At 56.3% G+C, this 21,194-nt stretch overlaps 3 protein-coding genes across 11 annotated transcripts; 1 reads left to right on the top strand and 2 right to left on the bottom strand.

Moving 5' to 3' along the window:
- The first annotated feature begins 723 nt into the window (after window positions 1-723).
- On the top strand, window positions 724-3,629 carry ZFAND2B (zinc finger AN1-type containing 2B). 2 transcript variants are annotated; one of them, XM_082629914.1, is made up of 10 exons: window positions 724-771; window positions 896-968; window positions 1,231-1,325; window positions 1,552-1,683; window positions 1,812-1,963; window positions 2,213-2,308; window positions 2,384-2,444; window positions 2,530-2,597; window positions 2,929-3,001; window positions 3,222-3,629. In XM_082629914.1, the coding sequence occupies exons 2-10, from the start codon at window positions 914-916 to the stop codon at window positions 3,264-3,266; spliced, it is 777 nt and encodes a 258-aa protein (XP_082486040.1). In that variant the 5' UTR covers window positions 724-771; window positions 896-913; the 3' UTR covers window positions 3,267-3,629. The 2 variants fall into 2 exon arrangements, with proteins under 2 accessions (XP_082486040.1, XP_082486041.1); XM_082629915.1 differs by having other exon boundaries at window positions 731-771; window positions 893-968.
- A 98-nt stretch (window positions 3,630-3,727) lies between these two features.
- ABCB6 (ATP binding cassette subfamily B member 6 (LAN blood group)) lies at window positions 3,728-10,971 on the bottom strand. Its single transcript, XM_082629905.1, has 19 exons — window positions 10,147-10,971; window positions 9,686-9,823; window positions 9,240-9,426; window positions 8,943-9,044; window positions 8,592-8,775; window positions 7,859-7,980; window positions 7,226-7,335; window positions 6,978-7,043; window positions 6,680-6,805; window positions 6,466-6,542; window positions 6,314-6,377; window positions 6,117-6,202; window positions 5,847-5,904; window positions 5,527-5,631; window positions 4,922-5,096; window positions 4,666-4,778; window positions 4,331-4,425; window positions 4,191-4,259; window positions 3,728-4,003 (listed from the first exon to the last, which is right to left on the bottom strand). The coding sequence occupies exons 1-19, from the start codon at window positions 10,693-10,695 to the stop codon at window positions 3,895-3,897; spliced, it is 2,535 nt and encodes an 844-aa protein (XP_082486031.1). The 5' UTR covers window positions 10,696-10,971; the 3' UTR covers window positions 3,728-3,894.
- A 414-nt stretch (window positions 10,972-11,385) lies between these two features.
- On the bottom strand, window positions 11,386-20,973 carry ATG9A (autophagy related 9A). Of its 8 annotated transcripts, none has more exons than XM_082629908.1 (16): window positions 20,799-20,973; window positions 19,767-19,824; window positions 19,218-19,349; window positions 19,053-19,096; window positions 18,138-18,202; window positions 17,187-17,348; window positions 16,854-16,995; window positions 15,867-16,615; window positions 15,633-15,786; window positions 15,348-15,527; window positions 14,692-14,940; window positions 14,312-14,490; window positions 14,093-14,210; window positions 13,085-13,307; window positions 12,745-12,890; window positions 11,386-12,458 (listed from the first exon to the last, which is right to left on the bottom strand). In XM_082629908.1, exons 3-16 carry the CDS (start codon window positions 19,318-19,320, stop codon window positions 12,453-12,455), a joined length of 2,520 nt encoding a protein of 839 aa, XP_082486034.1. In that variant the 5' UTR covers window positions 19,321-19,349; window positions 19,767-19,824; window positions 20,799-20,973; the 3' UTR covers window positions 11,386-12,452. The 8 variants fall into 8 exon arrangements, with proteins under 8 accessions (XP_082486034.1, XP_082486032.1, XP_082486033.1 ...); XM_082629906.1 differs by having other exon boundaries at window positions 20,810-20,973; XM_082629907.1 differs by having other exon boundaries at window positions 19,767-19,821; window positions 20,810-20,973.
- Window positions 20,974-21,194: the final 221 nt, after the last annotated feature.

The raw sequence follows: 21,194 nt of genomic DNA, 5'->3' as shown, positions 1-21,194 counted from the left end.
TCAAAGTGTAGTACATGGATAATCTGTCAGAATTCTCTCCTATACTTCCTACTAAATCAGAAGCCCTGGGGGCTCAGGAATCTGCATTTTAAAGCAGCTCTGTAGGTGATTTGGATTCACACTGAGGTCTGAAAACCACAGGCACTGAGCTGGGTGCTGGGGCCCACCTAACACAAAGCAAGGCAGACGTGGTCCCTGACTTACCAGTATATTTATGTGCGGCAGGGGTAGGCAGGGGAGTGAGGGAACGGCTGATTACAATAAGATGATAGAGTGCTAAAACAGAACCAGGGAGACCACAAAAGAGAGGCGCTTAGCTCAAACTGAGGAGGGTCAGAGAAGTCTTACAAAAGGACATGGAAGCTAAACTTGGAGGAGCTACAGCCCTGAAGAGAAATGTGTATTTCACAGAAACAAGGAGAGTAAGTACAGCAGTGGCTGCGAACGAAACGGCTAATGGGAGAGTGTAGAGTGAGAAGCGGACGAAGGACCCAATTGTGTAAGACCCCAAACCACCCCACCCCTCCAAGATGTCATCGGTCCTTGCCTTCGCCGGCCCTTTCGCCCTTCGTGGAGGTAGGCCCGCGCCCAAGGGAAACCACGCAGCTCCCAGCCTCACGCAACTGGAGGGGCGGGGCTCGGCTCTTCCGGGACGCTCCCCCGCCCCCCGGGGACTGCGCGGGACGTGCCCGCCCTGCGCGACGACGTCAGCGCGCCCGCGCGCGCCAGGGGAGGAGTGGGAGCTGCGGGCCGGGAGGCGCTGACGCTCCGGTAACCCGGGCTGGGCAGTGGGGAGGAAGGGGCGGGACAGCGAGTCCCCCCAGAGTGCGGGGTCGCGGTTTGGACCCGGAGCGGGAACCCTAGAGGAGCTCAGCATCGCTTCCTCTCCCAGCAGGCCCCGTCCGGTCCGGCGATGGAGTTTCCGGACCTTGGGGCTCACTGTTCGGAGCCGAGCTGTCAGCGCTTGGGTGAGGGGGTGAGGGGCGGAGCAGGCGGGAGGCGGGGCCGGGGCGGAGACGGGCTTGGAAGTGCAAGTGGCGGGAAGGGCGGGCTCCCGGGCTGGAAGTGCCCAATGGGGGGCGGGGCTCGAGGTTGGGGCGGGGCTTAGGAGGTAGTGGGCTAGGTCAGGGGTGCAGTTCACTGCGAGTACGGCGGCGTTTTCGTTCCCCTGAGTGAGCGGGAACGAGGTCGAGGTCCCCCTGGACCTGCAGTCCAACCCACTTCCTGCAGATTTTCTGCCGCTCAAGTGCGACGCCTGCTCGGGCATCTTTTGCGCAGACCACGTGGCCTACGCCCAGCATCACTGTGGATCTGCTTACCAAAAGGTGAGGGGGCGGTCTGAGGGTGAAAGGGGGCGGATGGAGGATGGCATGCAGAATCTCTGGAAGCCCTCTGCGTCCCATTTCCTCTCTTTTACTGTCTTTCTGAGGCTCAGTGCTGGGAACATTGCTTCCTTTTGCGTTTATGGGGGGATGTCCAGGTTCTTTCAGGACCAGAGATTTGGCTGGTTTGGGAGTAGGCCACACACCGAACCCTGCTCCCTGACTGTAGGATATCCAGGTACCTGTATGCCCACTCTGTAATGTGCCTGTTCCTGTGGCCAGAGGGGAGCCCCCTGACCGTGCTGTTGGGGAACACATTGACGGAGACTGCCGCTCTGATCCAGCTCAGCAGAAACGTAAGGTAAGCGTTGGAGGGGTTAACCATGGTCACCTGGGACTACAGATGCCTGGAAGTCTGTACAACTGTTAGGATGGGGTTGAAGGGGGCTCAGAGTCTCAGCAGAGACAATCCTCCGTACTCCACCTCAGATCTTCACCAATAAGTGTGAACGCTCTGGCTGCCGGCAGCGGGAAATGATGAAACTGACCTGCGACCACTGTGGCCGAAACTTCTGCATCAAGCACCGTCACCCACTGGACCATGATTGCTCTGGGGAGGGGCACCCCACAAGTAGGGCAGGGTAATTGCAACCAAGTCCCCTACTTGCCTTTGGGACCATCCCATCCTTTTGAAACTGACTCAACCTCTGTCATTATAGTTGGGAAGCGTCAACCTGTCCCCTTTGGCTAGGGAGTCTTATTTCCTTTTGAAGTGCATGTCTTCCAGACCTTGTGGAGGAGGTCCCCTCCAGACTTCCTTGGTCAGGCCAGGGAGGAACATGCAAGCTGACCGTGCCTGGAGGCATGCCAAGAGTGTCTCTTCCCTACAGACTGGCTGCCATCTCCAGAGCACAAAGCCTAGCAGCTTCTACAAAGACCATCCCCAGCCCAAACCAGACCTTGGCTTCATCTCCCTCTGCCAGCAGGTAGGCCTGCCTGTTTCTCCTCTTCCTTTTTTCCCTTCACATCTCTGACCTCAGCCTCTTGAATGTCTGCCATAGAGCCACAACTCAGTCTCCATCCCGGACAGCCTCTCCAGTGATTGCTCTGCAAAATGGCTTGGTGAGTTGGGCAGAGGTCAGATGGACAGAAGCAAACCCACAGAGAGTAAAGTCCAAGGCAACTGGTCTTATTTTTCCTTTTGCAGAGTGAGGATGAGGCTCTGCAACGAGCCCTGGAACTGTCCCTGGCAGAGACCAAGCCCCAGGTCCCAAGGTACCTTCTCTCTGGTGAAAGAGGGTGGGACGTGGGCAAGGCCTCAGTTTGGAGGGAGGTAGGTGGGACCACTCTCATCCAATGCAGGATAACTGTTAGGAACTTGGGCTCAAAATTAAGCTTTTGAACTACAGTATATGACCTCTGACAAGTTCTTTAACCCATTAGTCTTAATGCCCTCTATAAAATGGGGACAGTACTAATACCTTATAGAACCCTACCTATGAAAATTGAGATAATGCTCAGAAGTGCTCAGCACAGTGATGCCTAACAGATGAGATGCTCACATTTTAGATACTGTCATCCAGCTTAAGCTGTTCCTCCCTCCCAGTTCTCAGGAGGAAGAAGACTTAGCTTTAGCACAAGCACTATCAGCCAGCGAGGCAGAATACCGACAACGGCAGGTATGAGGACGGGGTAGAGACAGGCCCTGCGCTGGGAGGAAGTAAGGAGTTTACGGGGGGTTGGGGGGTGCTCTTCCAAGTAGCAGAGTTTTGGAACGGTGGTTATCCTTGTGTTTTCAATATGACTCCAGCCCATGCTGAGCTCTGCAGTGAGGACTGTCCCCCTCATTTCCTTGATGTCGAACCCTGTCTTCCTCTCCTCCCCCTCTCCTCGCTCCAGGCTCAGAGCCGCAGCTTGAAGCCGTCCAACTGCAGCCTGTGCTAGGGCCCTGGGCTTGGGGAGGGAGGCTCAGCTGAGGAGGACTGTGGCCCTCGCATCTCTCGGGTCCACAGGGAGCGGAGGCCCGGCGCAGCCTAGAGTGAAGATGAGGAGGAGTAACGTGGAGGCCGCCTACGGGGAGCATCAGGAGAAGCAGCTTGTGGAGCTGAGCCTACAGATGGCTCTGCTGGCCTCTCCAGCTGCATGGGAGAGAACAGCTCTGAACTGTTGCCTGGCTGGGCCCTGGCCAGACCCCACATGGCCCCCTGCATCTTGACATCCCCCGTATACTGGGGCTCCCCCCACATGTAGGGGGCTGGGGGGGTGCTAGAAAGAATAAAGAATCTTGGCAGTCAGTAAGACACCAAAGCGGTGTGTTTCTTTCTCCTCTCCAACCAAGAACAGAAGAGTCCTGTCAAGAATGCTCACCTGATCTAAGGGTGGAGGCCCGCTGCAATCCCCCACACCAGAAAGTCACAGTGATCCCAGCACAGTCCACACTTTTATTCCCCCAAAAGTGCTTTTTTGAAAGGCTCCTTTCCTTCACTATAGCTAGCACCAAGACCAGGATGAAATACGGCAGGGAAGAGGGTTATTTCCCTCAGTTATCCTTTGGGAGGGAAGGATACTTTTGTCACCATGCCTTAGTCTGGGGCTTGGTGTCTTCAGAGACTTCTTGTCCCTGCTGCTGCAGCTGCCACATGTCAGCATACACCCCGCCTCGGGACAACAGAGCCTCGTGCCTGGGGCAAGGAGAAAAACATAAGTCCCAACCAACTATCAGTTTTACCCCAAGAGTCCTCGCCACTAGTCTATGAGATGACGGAACTGGCGAGGGAGATCCTTCCAGAAAGCCCTGGGATTCCACAACCTTTTCCTGGGGCCCTCAATTCAGAGGCCCTTCCCTGTTCATCCTGCTGTGTCCCTTACCGTCCTCTCTCCACAATGCAGCCATCCTTGACGACGAGGATCTGGTCAGCACTAACCACAGTGGAGAGCCTGAGAGGTCAGAGATCAGTCACCTACCACACCACCAGTGTGGGCCCCGCTGCCTGCTGCCCGTCCCGTACCTGTGTGCCACCACAATGGTGGTGCGGTTGGCGCAGACTTTGGCCAGAGAAGCCTGGATGGCCCTCTCATTAGGTGTATCCAGCGCAGATGTTGCCTACAGAGAGGGACTGGGTAAAACTGCCCCTGCCACCCAAAACCCCAGTGGGAAGAGGATGCAAGCTGCTGGCCAAAGCCTCAGGAATCAAAAAGAACCTGTTTTGCGCTTGAAAACTGCAAGGTGTTTCTGTGAAACATGGATCTGTGCTAGCTTTCCCAGATGGAGACGGTGCCCAGCAGGAATGGCTGGGGCACGGGTCGGGGAGGAAGGAGGGGAGAAGGCACTCAGGGCCCTCACCTCGTCCAGCAGAACGATGTCTGGAGCCTTGAGAATGGTGCGAGCGATGGCGACACGCTGCTTCTCCCCACCGCTCAGCTTCAGTCCCCGCTCACCCACCTGTGTATCGTACCCTGTGGAAATTGCCCACCTCCCTCAAGTCGCAGTAATCAACTTGTTTTCTGTGACCAGATGGGCAAGGAAGAGGTGGAACCGAGGTCAGAGGGAGTAACGGGACTGAACTGGGCAGGAGGGGGACTCTGCAGGGGAGGCTCACCTTCAGGGAAAGCCATAATGGTGTCATGGATGCCTGCAGCTTGAGCCGCAGCCTTCACCTCATCGTTCCCAGCTGTGATGCGGCCGTAGCGGATATTGTTGGCAATGGTGTCATTGAAGAGGACAGTGTCCTGGGGCACGACTCCAATGTGAGACCGGAGAGAGACCTGGGTCACCTGGGGCCAAAAGACCACATGCTCTGGCCTGTGAGACCCACTCAGGCCTGGAAGGTAGGATGGAATGGTGGGAAGCAGATGGGATGAGAGGCCCTGCATGAGAATCCTGCCTCCACCTCCCCAAACCCTAGCTGTGCGGGCAAATCACTTAACCTCTCTGAGTCTGTTTCCCCATCGATAAAGAGAAAATACACTTTCTCTCCCTGCTTCCCTGGGCTGCTGCAGATCTTTGTGCCTCATACAGCACTATACCACTCATTCTCATGACTACTTTCCTTATGTAGGTCATCTGCTGCTAGAAAGGCTGAGGTGTCCTGGCCCAACTTTCTGCAGGGGTGACAGCTCCTCCTCCACTCCCTGGATGCCCAGCACCTGCCATCCTTTCACACACAGGCCCCTAAATTACAGTCTTCTCCCCAAGCATCCTTACCTGTGAAATGTTCTGCCCATCTATTCGGATGCAGCCAGAGCTGATGTCATAGAAGCGAAACAGCAGGCGCAAAATTGTGCTCTTCCCTGCTCCTGATGGGCCCACCTGTTGCATGAGAAACAAAGGGAAAACATTCTAAGGCCCATCGGCTTTTCAGTCTTTCTCTCCAAGAGGCCACCAATGTCCATGGAGGCTGCTACATTCACTCCAGTAACCTGGCATGACAGGGCTAACTCCACAGCCTTGGTCCCAAGCTACCACGGGCACTCGAATAAGGGAAGCTCAAGGAGTCTGGGCCAGCTGGCTGGGTCTCCTCTTACCAGGGCCAGTGTCTGTCCAGGCATCACGGTGAAGGACACATCCTGCAGCGTTTCCCGCCTGCAAAGAAGGATGGGCATGCTTAGCAGGCCTGCTGCACTGCCAGGGGCCCCCTCCAACACTAGAGCCACTACTGGGCCCTGCCCCTCTCTTGCTCAGGCTCTCTTCCCAGGTAGTGGTGGGCTGAGAAGCAGGGAGGAGGGGCAGGAAGGCAGTGTGTAAATGGACACCGGAAAAGGGGGCTGGGGGACAGTGAAAGGGGAGGGGCTCACCCATCGGTGTAGCTGAAGTGCACATTCTCAAACTCAATCTGGCCCCTCTGAAAGTGAAGGGGCCCTGCTCCAGGAAGGTCCTTCACCTGGGAGAGTGCCACCAACGTGTGCCATTACAGGCCTGGTATTCTCCAGACACAAAGAACGCCACGCAGGCTCCCGCTCCCCACAAACCCGGCTCCTGTCTCCTCACTCACTTCTTTCTCCTCTTTTAGCAGGTCAAACATGTTCTCCATGTCAATGAAGTTGGTCTGGATCATCCTGCAAGAAGAATGCTGGCTGGAGCTCCTCTGAGGAGCTGGAGAAATAATGGTGCACCCTGAACAGGTGAGGGCCAGGGTCAGGTTACCTGTAGTAGGTGCCAAACCAGTTGAGGGGCATGTACAGCTGGATGATGTAAGTGCCAAACAGCACAAAGTCCCCAACCTGTGGACATCAAGGGAAGAGGACAGAGTCACAGCAGGCCTGCGGGCTCTCACCCTGCCTGCTTCCCACCCAGGAACCTGGTGGCCTAAACAAAGATCCCGGTCCCCTCATCCCCAGGCCCAGCACAATTCCCTCACCTGTAGCTTCTGCTCACTGACAAAATATGCACAAAGCAGGGAGCCAGAGAGGAGTCCAAGTCCAATCACCAGGTTCTGGGTCTGATTTAGTAAAACCAGTGAAGCACTTGACTTCCACTCCAAACCCTGGGGCCATGACATGAGAGGAAGGAATATCACATACATGCTGACAGTCACCAAATCCCAACCTGGCCCTGGGCACCTTCAACCTCACAGCCCCCATTTTACTCCTCTCTGTCCTGGTAATTCCACAAGGCCAGGCTGTTGCTCTCAGGAGGCCTCAAACTGGCATCCTCACCTGATATTTGATGATGGCCTCGCGATAGCGTTCCACTTCATAACCCTCCGCATTGTAATACTTCACCTGATGAATTCAAACCACCGCTGTTCCACATGGCCACAGCTTTCAGCTCAATTCCCCATCCCTCCTCCCCAACTGCAAACAGCACACCTCGCACCCCCCAGCTGCTCATCAGCCCCGATGGTCCCAGGCACACTCTTCCACGTCTCCGAGCCTCACAACACCGCCACCAAGGCCTCTGTTACCGTCTCAAAGTTTAGCAAAGAGTCCACAGCCCGTGCCCGGGTAGCATTCTCCTGTGTGTTCATAGCACGTCGAAACTTCGTTCTCCACTCAGTGACCACAATGGTCAGGGCTAGAGAGTGACAGGAGGAGGGAGAGGGAGACGAAGAGAGCAAGACATCACTCCCAGCAGCGGAGACCATGTGCATGTCTGCTGCCGGTCACATGCACACTAACCCTGTGCTACAGCCCAGGCACCCAGATTCCAAAGGGGAGGGAGTCTTAAGCTCCCCGAGGGAAGGGGCTGTGTCCAAGACCTCATTGCAGGCTGCATAAAGCCTGTGTGAAAATGGTTGTGGTGAACAAATGAACGCAAGCTGCATCCTGTTACAAAAATGAGGTTCGTCCTTGACTCGCATCCACAGCGGGCACCTAATGTGACCAGGATGCCCTTCCCCAGCCCTCCCTCCACCCCGGGTGAGCTGAGGTTCCCTCAGCGGAGGAGGCTCACCCGTCACATTGGGGAGCAGCAGGAGGCTATGCGGGTCCACTGATCCACAACCTCCCAAAGCTGGGTCACCTGAGTGGGGGCAGGGCTCATGCCCAAGGGAGTCCATGGATAGCTCAGGGAGGTGGTTTCACCAAGCAGCGCTCACCGAGGTAAAGACTCATGCACAGGAACACAATGAGGCCAAACCAGGCGTTGAAGAACATGCTGAAGTAGATGATGCCAATGATGATGTCGGCCAGCGTGGGGATGATGTTGAACACCAGGTAGCTAGGAGGTAAAGTCAAGCAACGAAGAAAGGTTTAAGGGCTCGGAGCCAGCAACTCTCCCTGGGGGGTTTCAGCGTAGTGTTTTGTTTTCAACAGCAACAGATTGGAATCAAGCTAAATGCCCCTTAAGAGGTAGATGGCAAAGTAAACCATAGGATGCCCAAATTATAGAATGCTCTGGATCAATTATAATGAATGAGGAAGATCTTCATGTGTGGGTTAGAATACATCTCCCTAACGTTTTGATAATAGGACCGTTCTGAGAATGACATCTACGTCATGACACCATTCATTTTAGGAAAAACCTCCACGATACCACATTAGTTCTGTGAGTCTGCATGTATATATGTAAAACAACGCAAAAAAAACAGAACTCAACGTACTGAATGGAATGAGAACCTCTGGAGAAGTGAGCGGAATTCAAAAGATACTAGCTCTCTGTCTTCTTTATTTGAATTATTACGAGAGCACGTGTACATTAATTTTACAATTAAAAAAAAAAAAAGAGGACAGAGAAGCAGCTCCTCAAGCTGGGTCGGTTCTCCTGACAGCCCCTCCACCCCTGCTTCTCCAGACCCGCCCTCCCACACTTCCTTTCCATTGGCTTGGCACCTGAGCAGCCCCGTGACGCTGGATGTGCCCCGGTCCACGATCCGCAGCACCTCCCCCGTGCGGCGCCCCAGGTGCCAGCGCAGCGAGAGCTCGTGCAGGTGGGAGAAGAGGCGCAGCTCCACCTGCCGAGAGGTGAACTGCTGCACCCGGATCCACAGGAACGTGCGCAGGTTGCTCACGAAGCCTGGGGGAAGCCAGGGGAGGCCTTGGTAGGGCTGAGAAGCCTAATGACATCATCCCAGCAGCAAGATGTGAAAGGTCTGAGAGCACCAAGGGGCCTGGGGGAGGGACGCCTGTGGGAGAAGGGAGAGGGGCCAATACCAACCAAGGTGAGAGCAGGGTCCCTCATACCTGTACTGCCGGTGCCACCCCCTTGGAGGAACTTGAGGAAGACATAGATGATGACAGTCCAGACCAAGGAGCTCCAAGGTGCCTTCTGGGTCAGCAAGTTCACTATGGAGAAAACGAGTCCGAGCCCACTTATGGACCCTAGAACCCTCTTCAGAAGAAACTGCCCCAGGAATCCGCCACAGCCTCTTTCTGACCACCCAGCTCTCAACTCGGTCCCACTTCCCTAGGCTAGTCCCCTGCACCAACCAGGCCAATGAAAGACCAGAGTGCTGAGCTGACAACCCTTCTCCCCCTCACCTATGTCTCTATAGAAGATGGGGACCAACACGTTCAGTCCCCGGTCCAGCCCCATGAGCCCCAGGCAGGTGAGCACAACAAACTGCAGAGCTGGACTCCCCCGAGGCCACAGGTAGCCACTCAGTAGGCGGAGTTTCCTGCCAAGGTCTTGCCAGGTAGACCGTGGTGGCCCCTCTGTTGACTGAACCTAGGATGGTGAAACGCGTAAGGGAGGGAAGCTCAGAAATCAAAATGAAGTGCACTAGCCAGAAAGCCCCTAGGGAAAATGTACGGGATTACAGCTCCCCGGTAACGGTAACAGACCAACAAGCAATCCCTGATGGGGTCAGAAAAGCTAACAGGGCACAAACGGAGATTTAGGAAAGAAATGGGTTTTTATGGTGGGAAGAAATAATGACAGAGAATGGAATTAAGATAGATCCGACATTTCAGAAACTGAGGTGTACCTGGCTCCTGTCTACATCTTGATCCTCTTCATTGACCCGCAAGGTGTAAGACTGGGGACGAAGTCCAGGGGCCCAGAGCCCCAGGACAAAAAGCCCTCCAGAGACCACATACCGCAGCACCCACAGGCTAAACTGAACCTAGAATTAAACATATGTGGGGAGACTGTCAACGAGGGCCAGAATCCCATTGTTACTACTTATAACACATCTAGGGACTGGGGTAGGGCACACACCCAGGTCCTCCTCAAGGGCCCAGCATCTAATAGGCTTTAAAAAAAATCCACAGTGACTCAGCACAGCCACTCCCCACCAGCTGGCTATCAGCTCCCAGCAGCGCTGGCCCCTCCTTTCTTCCCTTTCTTAGAGGCATTCGAAAGCATGGAGCCAGTGTGACCAGACATGCCGTCTTTCTTCCCAGCACCCGCTACCCACGCTTCCCCACCCCCCACGAGGTCACTCACCTGCTGGCTCAAGTTCGCCCTTGCCCACCACCATTGTGGGCTGTTCCAAGACACGAGGGCCAAGTTCTCGGCTGCAAAAGCCACAGTCCAGAGGAGCAGGAGACCCGGGCTGTGCGTGAACTTGATCCAGACGCCCATTGCTAGCTTCTGCCGTGCCTGGCTCCGTTCCGCCACGAGCAGCCCCAGGCCACAGGCGCTGGCCACAGTCCCCAGTACAGAAGCCAGCAATAGGTAGCCTGGCAGTGGGGCACCCTGGGCAGCGCCCACCCGGCCAACCAGGCCGGCTAGGGGCAGCGCCACCTGAAGTGTGGCCAGAAGCAGCTGCAGCACGTAGGGAGCTACGCGAGGGCCGGCCGCCCAAGACACCGCGTCAGCGCCACCTGGCCGCTCCGGACGTTTGCAGGGAAGAGCCGGCACCAAGGCCAGAGCCCCCAGGCCCACCAGCGTCGAGGGTACAAGCGTGAAGAAAAAGCAGGGGCTGAGGCCACCCTTCGCCCAGACCGGACCCGCGGGTCCTTCGGCCTCACAGTAGTTGCCCACAGTCACCATGGCAATGCGTGGCCGCCGGCCGAGGCTGAGGGGACTGAGGGGCAGGAGAACTGGACCGGCCGCTCGGGGCGGGGCGCGGAGCGGAATCCCGGGTATCTCGGGTCATGGAGCCTCGGGGCGCTAAGCCGCGGGGGTCGCGGGGCAGGGACGAACGTGGACCCGGCCACACCACCCACTCGCTTCGCGCACGCGCCGCCGCCACGCACTCACGCCGGGCACGTACGCAGTCTCCGCCGCCCGCCCCTAGCTCGCGGCCGGGGGACCCTCTGGCCAAGTTGGGGCCCACAGGAATGTTCAGCCTCTGCCTCCAGCCGCTCTCTTCCGCAGCAGCCCCGCCCACCGGGGCCGCTCCCAGCCCCTACCCAGGGCCCCATTGGCCGAGTGTCTCCGAAGGGGCGGGGGAATGGCGCACGCTGGGGAAGGCAAAATAGACCAGCGGAGCCGGCATGATCACGTGCTCAGGGCGGGAAATCTGATCGCACGTCCTGCCGGAGTCCTTGACCTCCACGGAACCTGGGATCGGAAGCCGCCCTCTCTTCGCCCACTAGGTCGGTATATCCAAGCGATCGCATTGGCCAGCTTTCCCACAGGGCCGACCCGGTCCCCAGCCACCTGGGTGGGTCACACACACCCCACAGCCCGCTTGCCCCCAGAACCTTGGCCACTCGAGACAACAAGCCGCGACCTGGTCAAAGTCCCTTCTTTATTAAGGGTTGTCAAGCTGTACACGGTCCCCACCCCACTCCGCTGTAAGTTCGGGCAGCGTAGTTCACCGCTCACCCGCAGCGGACCGCAGCTGCGTGAGGGGTGGAGCGGAGGGAAGGAGCTGGGTCCCAGCATGCAATGCGGCAGCCCAAAGCGAAGCCGTCCTGTCGCCCCTCCATCCCCCTCAAGGGACAGTGGGATGCAGGCCAGAGCTCTCTTGCTGGTACGAAGCCAGTCGAGGGCACACTTCCAGCCCTGTCCATCCCATGTGCAGGTGGGTGGGGGTGGGGGTACAATAAGCAGCAATAGGGGCCAGGAAGGCCTCAGTCTCCCGGGGGGCCCATCTTAAAAGTTGGAGAGGGCAGCAAAGAATTTCCATCCTGCTCCTGCAACTTAGAAACTTCCTTCTTAGTGTCAAAAGATAGCATGAGGGGAGCTAGGAGCTAAAGCCTCCATACCAAGACAAAGCAAAAGCTGAACAGAAGGGGAACAAGCGAACAGAACAGGAGCAAGTGGCACACATGCCAGTGATGTGCAGGAAGCAGGGGAGAGGTGAGCAGGCTGCAGCACTGGGAGAGAACTGGGGGTGAGGTAAGGTCCACAGCCTGAGCTGCTCATCTGTTCAGGGTGCGGGGAGAACGGCTGCAGAGGTTGAGGGTCCAGGCCCCACCTCCCCACTCCACAGTTGGCACAGGTTCTCCCTGCTTGGCAGCTTCTGTGGTGGGCAGTCCTCTGGAGACTTGCAGGGGTGGGTGCAAAGGTGGCAGTACTGGGGCTGGGCTGGGGACCAGTTTCTAGCACCACACTCTGAGCCAAGGGATATCCTGGGGATGAGGCTAGAGTCCTGTGTGCCCTGGTTCCTAGGCCCCCAATCTCTCTCCTGGGGCTGTGGCGAGCCCAGCATTGGCACCTTCCTTGGCCAGGCACAGACACACAAACACCACACGCGTGGAGCCAGGCAACACTCAGAGGAGCCCTCCATGGCAGGCGGATGGGATGGCAGGGCAACGGTGGCCTCCATCCTGGGGCATAGGGACCCTCCTCAGCCTCGTCTATACCTGTGGAGAGAAAAGGGTTGGTAATGGAGATAGTCTTCAGCTATCTGCTTACGCAACAGAAGCCTGGAGATAAAGGAAACGGAAAACTTGATTCTTGAGGAGGTAAGCAAAGGAAAAATCAAGTCCTGGATTTCACAGTAGGTGAGGGAAGAAAAGGAAGTGTACTTTGGTGGGGAAGTTGCAGTATCTCTGCCTGAGAGGCCCACCTCCCTTCACATGAGAAGCTTTGACCTCAGCCTGGAAGTTACTGCTTCTGGCAGTTGTTTTTGGGTCTTGAAGCCCTTACCTTGTGCACCTGAGGGGGAAGCTCATCCTCTGAGCCCTCTTCGGGCACGGGCTCTGGGTGCCTTGATGCTGACTGCCCATCTTCAGCCCATCCTCCAAGGGGCAGCCGAGAGAAGTGAGAGGGAGCCCGGGGCACTGTTCCAGGATCTAAAGATACAAGTAAATACTCTTAGAATGAACACAAACAGGAACGAGAAGGGTTCTGGGGCTTTTTGGGGTAGGTGGAGGTGTGGGGGAGGGATTAGTGTCGTTGGGTCTGGTCCCTCTGACTTCTTTCATCCCCTAGAGGCCCCAGAAGGACCACCCTTCCCTGAAGACTCTGTGTCCTTCCCAGTGGGTACCTGTGATGCCTCCGTAGCGCCTCTGGAAGCCCCCATGCAGGGCAGTGGTCTCAGGAGCTCCAGGTCGGGGTGCAGCACAGGGATAGCTGGCGGAGCGGGGGATAGGCTGGGGGCCCCGGGCACCCTCTCCCCCCTCTTCGGGGGCACTCTCCCCACTCTCATCACTCTCCCGGCGGTGCCACACATGCCGCTCAGGTTCAGCCTGGGCCTGCTGCTTGTGGAGCTGAGAAGTGGGGGATTCATTAGTTGGGGACAGAAGAATATCTGTCTGAAATAGCTACCCTCCACCATGGTATCGGCCAGTTCCCATTTAGACTGCCTCACCTAGAATCACTGACCCAGAGTATCTGATGTGTTAACAATGTGTAACATACACATCATATCTTACAGGTTAAATTCTCAGCAGATCCCTGGAACAAGCCTGTGCACAGATTGTAATAGCTCTCATTTTCCCCAGTCATTTGATTCTGGAACAAATTGGTTGTGAATCTAAGTGCCAGGAACTCTTTTAGGTGCTAGGGATACAGCAGTGGACAAAATAGACAAAAATTCCACCCCCTGTGGGGCTTCTATACTTGGGGGAAGTGGGGAAGGATAGATAATGAACAAATAAATAAGGGAAAAATACAATGTCCCATGGTGCTAAAGGCTATGGAGAGAAAAACAGAACAGGAAGGTTCAGGAGGGTAGGCAGGGGAGGCTTTTACTCAGGGTGGCCAGAGGTGGTCTCAAAGAAAGAGCATACTTGAATGAGAAGGAGGGAGCCCTGTGGATATGTCAGGGAAGTAGATTCCTGGCAGGGGAAACCACAAGTGTGGAAAAGCCCTGGGTGAAAGTAAGCTAGGCTAAAGAGGATAGGAAGGGGATATATGTGGGAATGGAGGTTGCAGAGCAGGTAAATGGCAGAGGAGAGATTTGAACCCAGGTCGTGCTTCACATCTAAAACCCTCTATTCTGTTTTCCGCTGCCACCTTGGTTCTACGACCCTGCCCCTTCCAGCCCACTCACCTGGTGCATATAGAGGGCATGCAGGCTCATCTCAGTGGATGCATATTCCGACAGCACCAGGCTCTGCAGCTGTCCTTCCCACACACTGCTCCCGGAGCTGGCTGTCCTGGCGTCCACCCTGCCCCCCAGCATAGACAGCAGTTATCAACATTTCTGAGACCCACACAAATGGCTGGGGGCCACTGCCATGCCCTCCTCTCATGGCCCACCTCTACTCACCCAGAGCCTGTCATGGTGCTGGGAGCCCGGCCTGTGGGAGCGTGACCAGGCTGCAGAGGGGAGAAGGAGCGCAGGGCAGAGGCGACTTCAGCCCTGTGCCTGGAGCCCTGCAGGTCTCTGGGCAGTGGGGGGCCCCGGCAGGATGAGCCGGCTACCACATTTGCAATAAGGCTCAGTGGCTATGAAAGAAAAGGGTGGGTAGAATGCTCAGGGCATAGGGAGGTCTCTGAGTCCCCCAGTATTCTGCACATTAGGGCCCAGTGGCACAGACTGGACAGGAGGAAACTGACCCGGTAGGCCCTTCCGCCCCATGCGCACGTCCCATGTCCCAGGTCCTGGAGTCCACTCTTCCTGTCATCTCCCAGTCCCTAGGAACGCACCTCAGACTCAGATTGTAAGGATTGGATGGACGTAAAGAGGGCGTTTTCCGGGAGCAGACCCCCTTGGGCAAGGCCTGCAGCTGCTCCGTCCCGCTGAACTTGCTCCTTGAGGAAACCTAGGAAGGCCGTGCTCTCACGTGGTGGCTGCCAGCCAGGGTTGGTGATGGCAAAGTGCATGAGTGACAACTCTGTCTTCCCATCCTCGGCTTGCTGGTACACTGAGGCCTCCGTCTGCCCACCGGATAGCCACTGTACAAGGGAGGCTGCAGTGAGCAGGATTGTCTCCTTACAGGAACCCTTTTTGTACCTTTCCTACTACTGGGGAGGCCTTGCCCCTGGAGGACAGAGACCACAATGCACTGCTGTATCTTGTCCAGGGGCCCTGGTGCCCACCCCATGAGTGGCCACGTGCCAGGCTAGCTGCTTGGTTTGTGCCTTTCGGGGAGCTTGGCCAAGGGTGCAAGTTTAAGGTTATGATCGAGCCCAGGCTCCTGTTTACAAAGCACTGTGTGCCCTGGTACAGGGTTGCCCCAAGGCAGGGCTGCCTTTTTGTGATTTGTTGGCTCAGAAGGGCGCCTTTTTGCAGTTTGCCCAAAGACACTGTATACGCCGGCATCACCTCTGGCCAACTGCCCCCCTCCCTCCTTTCCTAATACCTGGGGGTGCCCATGCTGGCGAACATCCATCTGAGCGAAGGAGCAGGTATCTCCAACACCAACGACCTCCACGGTGAAATTGCGGAAGAAGTCTATAATCTCCAGGGCCCGTGGGCGCAGGCAGAAGATGAGGATGAGGGGTGTGACAATGGGGCTCAGTAACTCCTCCAGGATGAACACCTAAAAGGGAAGGGATCAGGGTCACAAGAGAGCAGGAGGGAGCCCAGCCCTCGCCACCAGGCTGTCAGCCAGTCTCTAGCAGGCCCTAACTCCAACTCCACTCACTGCCTTGTACTGGAAGAGCTGGGCAAACTCGTCCCGGGTCTGCGAGCGGTGGGCATTACCCTGCCAGTGGTCAGGCATGTAGTGGATGTGAGCGAGGATCACGCGGAGCAGCTGCTCAGGGCAGAACACCATGTGCTGGTCCGGAATAAAGGACCTAGTGGGATCAGGGTCATGGTGAGACATAAGCCCCCGGGAATGCTAGTTGGCTTGCTCCCACCTGCTCCCCGGGCCCACCTGCACACGGTCACGGTGACCCCCAGGAGCGTGACAGTGGTGAGGACATGTTCCACAGCCAACACATCTTCGTCGTAGATGGTGAGGGCAATAAGCACGGCCAGGATGGAGCCAGCAAAGAAGGCGCAGTTCTTGGCCAGCAGTGTCAGCAGAGGGGACAAGAAGCAATTCATGTACTTGGATGCGGGCTTGTAGCCTCGGTTGAGGCGGGACTGTAGCTCGTGCTCCAGCTCGTTGAAGTGGCGGAGGTAGCAGCGGCCGTAGAGCGACCAGCAACGTGCTCCCAGGGCTCCCGGCTCCCGCTTCAGCACCTCGGCATAACTGAAAAAGGCATAGAGGATCTGCCAGATGAGGATGAGGGGGCACAGCAGGAAGTTGGCGATGCCAATCCACAGGATGCGGTTGCTGAGACGCTGGGCCAGCTCGAGCCGTTGTCCCCCACGTTTGTACTCAGCCTTGAGGCTCCATTCATTGAGAAACAGAGAGCCAGGTCCCCAAAAGAGGATCAGCTCGAAGTTGTACTTGAGGCCCCGAGTGAAGAAGACAACCTCCCCGAGACCGGGCAGGCGGAAGCGCAGAGGCAGGAGGGATTTGTTAACCAGGGCCACCATGTAGTTCTGGAAACGGAGGATGCGGTGGTAGATGTCCAGCTCTGTGAGCTCACGCTTGTGGATGCAGATCTGGTGCTCCTTCTGGGTCTGCACGATCCGGGCCTGTACTTCTTGCCACGTGCAGTACGGAAGCGCAGACTATGGGGTGGGGAAGAGACGAGGGATGGAAGGTGGGGTGGTTGCCTCGGCCCCTTGCCCTGCATGAGCTGTGAGGCTCAGGGGTCCTCTGAGTGGAGCCTTTAACCGGATGCTCCTTGATCTGCCAAGGACAGGTGAGGCTGCCCGATGCCCGGGAATACACCCCCTCCCCCCGACTTCCCAAGCTGCAGAAGACGTCCTGGCCTGTGGTTGTAACTGCCCAACTTCCCAGTCTCACCATGGGGATGCGCAGAGCATGCAGGTAGAAGGAGTGGATCTCCCAGTAGCAGCAAATGTTATAGATGAACTTGATGAGCCGGTGAACCCAGAAGACACCAGCAATGACGAGGATGGTGATAAGGGAGCCATTTTCCTGAATCCTGGTGGGGAAAAGAAGGGGAGGAGGAGTGGCCCTTGAGGAGCCTTGGCAGACATGCTGCTGTCCTGAAGGATTTGGAGAGGCTGAGCCTGAGCCTGTGTTCTGGGGAATGTCACTGCCTCACACTCCACTCCATTCCCCACCTGCTGGCTGAACAACAGGCTCTGGTGCCCTCTGAACTGCAGCACTTACCTGGCACTACAGACTTGGGCAGGCAAAAAGGCATCTGGCAGAGTAACCTTGACAGGCTCGGTAGGGTGAAGACTGTGGTTCACCATCTTGTTGGCAAATAGGATGTCGTAGTCCACACAGCTGACCAGGAAGGTGGTGAACGCAACCACAAAGAGGAACTGCCTGGGGAGTTGGGCAGAGAGGGCGCAGCCCGAGAGTCAGAGAGATACCAGCGAAATAACATGGGAACAAGGCAGAGTCTGGAAGCCCCAGACCAAGATTAGGGAGCAGCCTCTGGGGAAATGGGCTGGAGAACTCCCCGTGGGCTCTCTCTACTGCTTGGCCCCAGGGGACCCAAGCCAGCTCCTATTTTTTGCTCTTAGCTTCAGGCACCACAGAATCAGCCTGCTTTTCTACCTCATAGTAATCTCTGCCGCCAGTCGCTGGACTCTTTCAAAGGTCTTAAATTGTGGTCTGTGGTCCCCAGTACCTGATTTCCTTTTGAGATGGTAGTTAGAAGCCCTTTGCGGATTTGAACTCTTTGCTTACGGAGGGAAGGTTTCGCAACCCCTTGACATTTGGCAAAGCTATATGGCTCCTCCCTCCTAGCAGGCTCTCTACTCAGCAGCAGGCCTAAGGTGCAACCAAGGCAGAACAGAGACATTTTTCTCAAGTAAGTGGCTGGCACCTCCTGCCTGAACCATGCCCATTCCACTGGAGCTCTGATGAAATGATCAAGTCTGACTTCTCTTTGTGGAAGAGACGGGACTTGGAAAGCTTTCCTTATAAGCGAGATTAAAAGAGATAAGGCTGTAAAACGGTGTCACACCCAGTCCTTAAACTATAAGTGTTTGCAGAGTTTTGAGCCTAGGACTGACTTGCATTGGCGGTTTGGGCCAGGTGTTGAGCTCGAAGAGAGGAAACACTGAAATGTATTCCTTCACCACATCGTCCATCCCTTCTTATACTTACATGAGCTCAAAGATCTCCCCGATGAGCATACAAGTGAAGCCATTCTTCTGGTGTAGATTATAAACGTGTAATTGTTAAGAAAAAGTGGTCTGTATAGACAGCAATTAAGAGCACAGGGACTTCCCTGGTGGCGCAGTGGTTAAGAATCTGCCTGCTAATGCAGGGGACATGAGTTCGATCCCTGGTCCGGGAAGATCCCACATGGAACTAAGCCCGTGCGCCACAACTACTGAGCCTGAGCTCTAGAGCCCGTGAGCCACAACTACTGAAGCCCATGCTCCTAGAGCCTGTGCTCTGCAACAAGAGAAGCCACCACAATGAGAAGTACGTGCACCGCAACAAAGAGTAGCCCCTGGTTGCCACAACTAGAGAAAGCCCACACAGAAATGAAGACCCAACATGGCATTAAAAAATTAAAAAATTAAAAAAAAAAAAAGTACAGACTTTGGTGCCACATACTTGAGCTGAAGTCCTGGCTCTATGACTTTCAAGCTGTGTAACTTTGGCCAAGTTACTTAACCTCTCTAAGCTTTTGTCTGTAGTGGTGTGTTGGGAATAATAGCACCTGCCTCATAGGATTATTAGGTCTGAGATAGTGCATATAAGGTATTTAACACAGAAGTGACACAGAATAAGTCAAATGACATTAATTATTATGGTTATCAGCATACCATCAAAAAGGAGAATCACGCTTAGAGAGGTTCCTTATAAACCAACACTACAAAATGCAAGGCACGTAGCTCTTGATAAATGTGAGGTACCATTATTTATAATGATCATTATTTCTCTAGCCTCCTATAGGCTCAAGGTGCCTGAAAAGGATTAGAACCATACCCACACCGACTTCTCATCAGGGGCCTGGCTTAGAGAGGGGCTAAAGGTCCCAGAGCTCCAACACAGAGACACAAAGGATATTCGAGAGAAGAAGAGATCAAGGTTTTCGATGTGGTGCCAAGGTGCTGTGGGTACAGAAGCAGAGACGTCAGAGCCCTGAAGAAGTGGAAGCCCCTGCTCCCTCAGTGTTCCTCCACCAATTCTCCCCCCAGGCCCCAGCTCTGGCCGTCATGTCCAGGAACTCACACTTGCTCCCCTCAGGGACATGCACCAACAGGTCCTCCTCCCCGGGGGGTGAATCGCTGTAGGAGGCCTCTAGGCGCTGGTATTCAGTGTCAAACTGCGCCATCACCACCGCCCCCTGTCCTCCTTGTCCACCTGTGGGTAATGAGGAAGGAGAGACCCAGGTTCAGACCCCTGGTGCTGTTCATCTTCTCCCCTGCCTACTAGACCAGAAATGAGTGAGAAGGAATCCTGGGCTTGGTCTCCACTACCAGTCTTCTTGGATCAAAGGCAGAGAAAGAGCAGTAACCCACGGAGAGCAGCAAGCTCAGGGCTTGGGAGGCCCTCACTGACCAATGAGGTCAGTCATTCCCAGAGCCTTTATCGAGTGTCTACCGAGGCCTTGCTGGCCTGAAGGCAGATTCTGGCCCTGTGGGGGGTCTGCTTCATCTTCTATTCACTGGAGAGAAGGGGTCCTCCCCCTCCCCTCCTAGAGAAACCTTGGTCTCCCAAGAGACTAGCAGTTTGGAAGCACTTTGTAAACAGAGGTTTGAGATAAGCACATGGCCCTACCAGCTCCATGGGCAGTGTCTGCTCCACTCCAGCCCTCGATGCCCTGGCTCTGCAGCTGCTGGAGGAGAAGGTGTCAGGCCCCGGAGAGTGGGGAGTGGGAAGAGAAATAAACCCAACCCTACCACCCCCCCACGCCCCACACTCAGGTGCGGCCAGGCAAGGGGCAGGGAGGCTGCAGTGGGAAAGAGGCACCCTTCCAGCCTAGGGCTATGCGTACTTCCTCTGGTTGTATTATACACGGCCACTCATTCAACTCTAGGGTCCCAAGAAGTGTCTTAATGAACCCGTGGAGACTGAGTCTCTACAGGGCTGGACTGTTTCTCCATTGCCCAACTTCGGCCTCAGAAATTAGATGGACCGTTCAGGGTCCACAAAGCCCCAAACCCAAAAGCCAAGAAGAGAGTCTTTTCTAAAGAGGACCTTTCTGGTCAACTCCTTCCCTTGCTTCCCTAGCCCCAAAGGCCCAGCAGGCAGGCAAAGTTCCTGGATGGGATATACTGATTGGGTCAGTGTAGACCCAGATCCTCGGTGAACTGTGGGTTGCCTTGGTCCTGGAGCTAGGCATGATCTAGGTGGCACTCAACCAGTCAGTGCAGACCCCGAGGCTGTGGAGCCCTGCCCAGCCAGGCCCCGGTGGGATTCCCTGGGCTAGTGAGAACCCTGGGTCCTAAGCTGACCAAGCCCTCAGGGAACTCACCACTTACTGGGTCAGTGTAGACCCAGGGCCCATAGAGCCCCTGCCAGCCGGGCCTGGACTCAGGGGTTCCTGCGAACGTTGGAGGAATCGATCCAGTCCGACAGCCGATACCCGCAGGTGGGCTGGGTTGCCTCCCTACACCCAGCTGCCACGACCCGAGCCCAGCGCGCCCCCAGATCGCCCGGCCCCTGGCCAAAGGCTCGGCTCCCAACAGCGGACAACCCTGCGCGCGGCCCCGTCGCTCGCGCGCGCCCCCGTCCGTACGCCCCCGCTATCAAAACATTCCGGCTGCGCGCCCCCGCCCCGCCCGCGGCGCCCCTTCCCCCGTTACTCGCCGCGGGCTCACTTAGGGCTCCGAGGGCACCCCTGGCCAGGCCCGACCCGGGCCGTGAGATTTCGGTATCCGGTCTCGCGTTTCACCTCAGGGACGGTGACCCGAGTGATTCCAGGGTCTCCGTCGGCTCCACTGGGCTCAGCCGGACCCGGAGCAGTAGGCCCGGCGTCTGCCACTCACTGTCACCCGCAGTCAGCCTGACCAATGAACATGACGGGTGGAGACACGACGGCCAATCTCGGCGTCTGGGGCGGGATTAAAGGCTAGAGGCGGGCCTTGGAAGTCAGGGGACCAATTGTGCGCTCTACGTGGGGAGGGGTTCAGGTGCGGGCGAGGCCTTTTGTCCTCTTTGCTGCCCCGTAGTGACGAGATTGTTGTGCTTTTGTAGAAATCCGTG

This window comes from Mesoplodon mirus, assembly GCF_964341445.2.
Source record: "Mesoplodon mirus genome assembly, chromosome: 8".
Taxonomy (NCBI): Eukaryota; Metazoa; Chordata; class Mammalia; order Artiodactyla; family Ziphiidae; genus Mesoplodon; species Mesoplodon mirus.
This window is presented reverse-complemented; position numbering and strand designations above follow the sequence as displayed.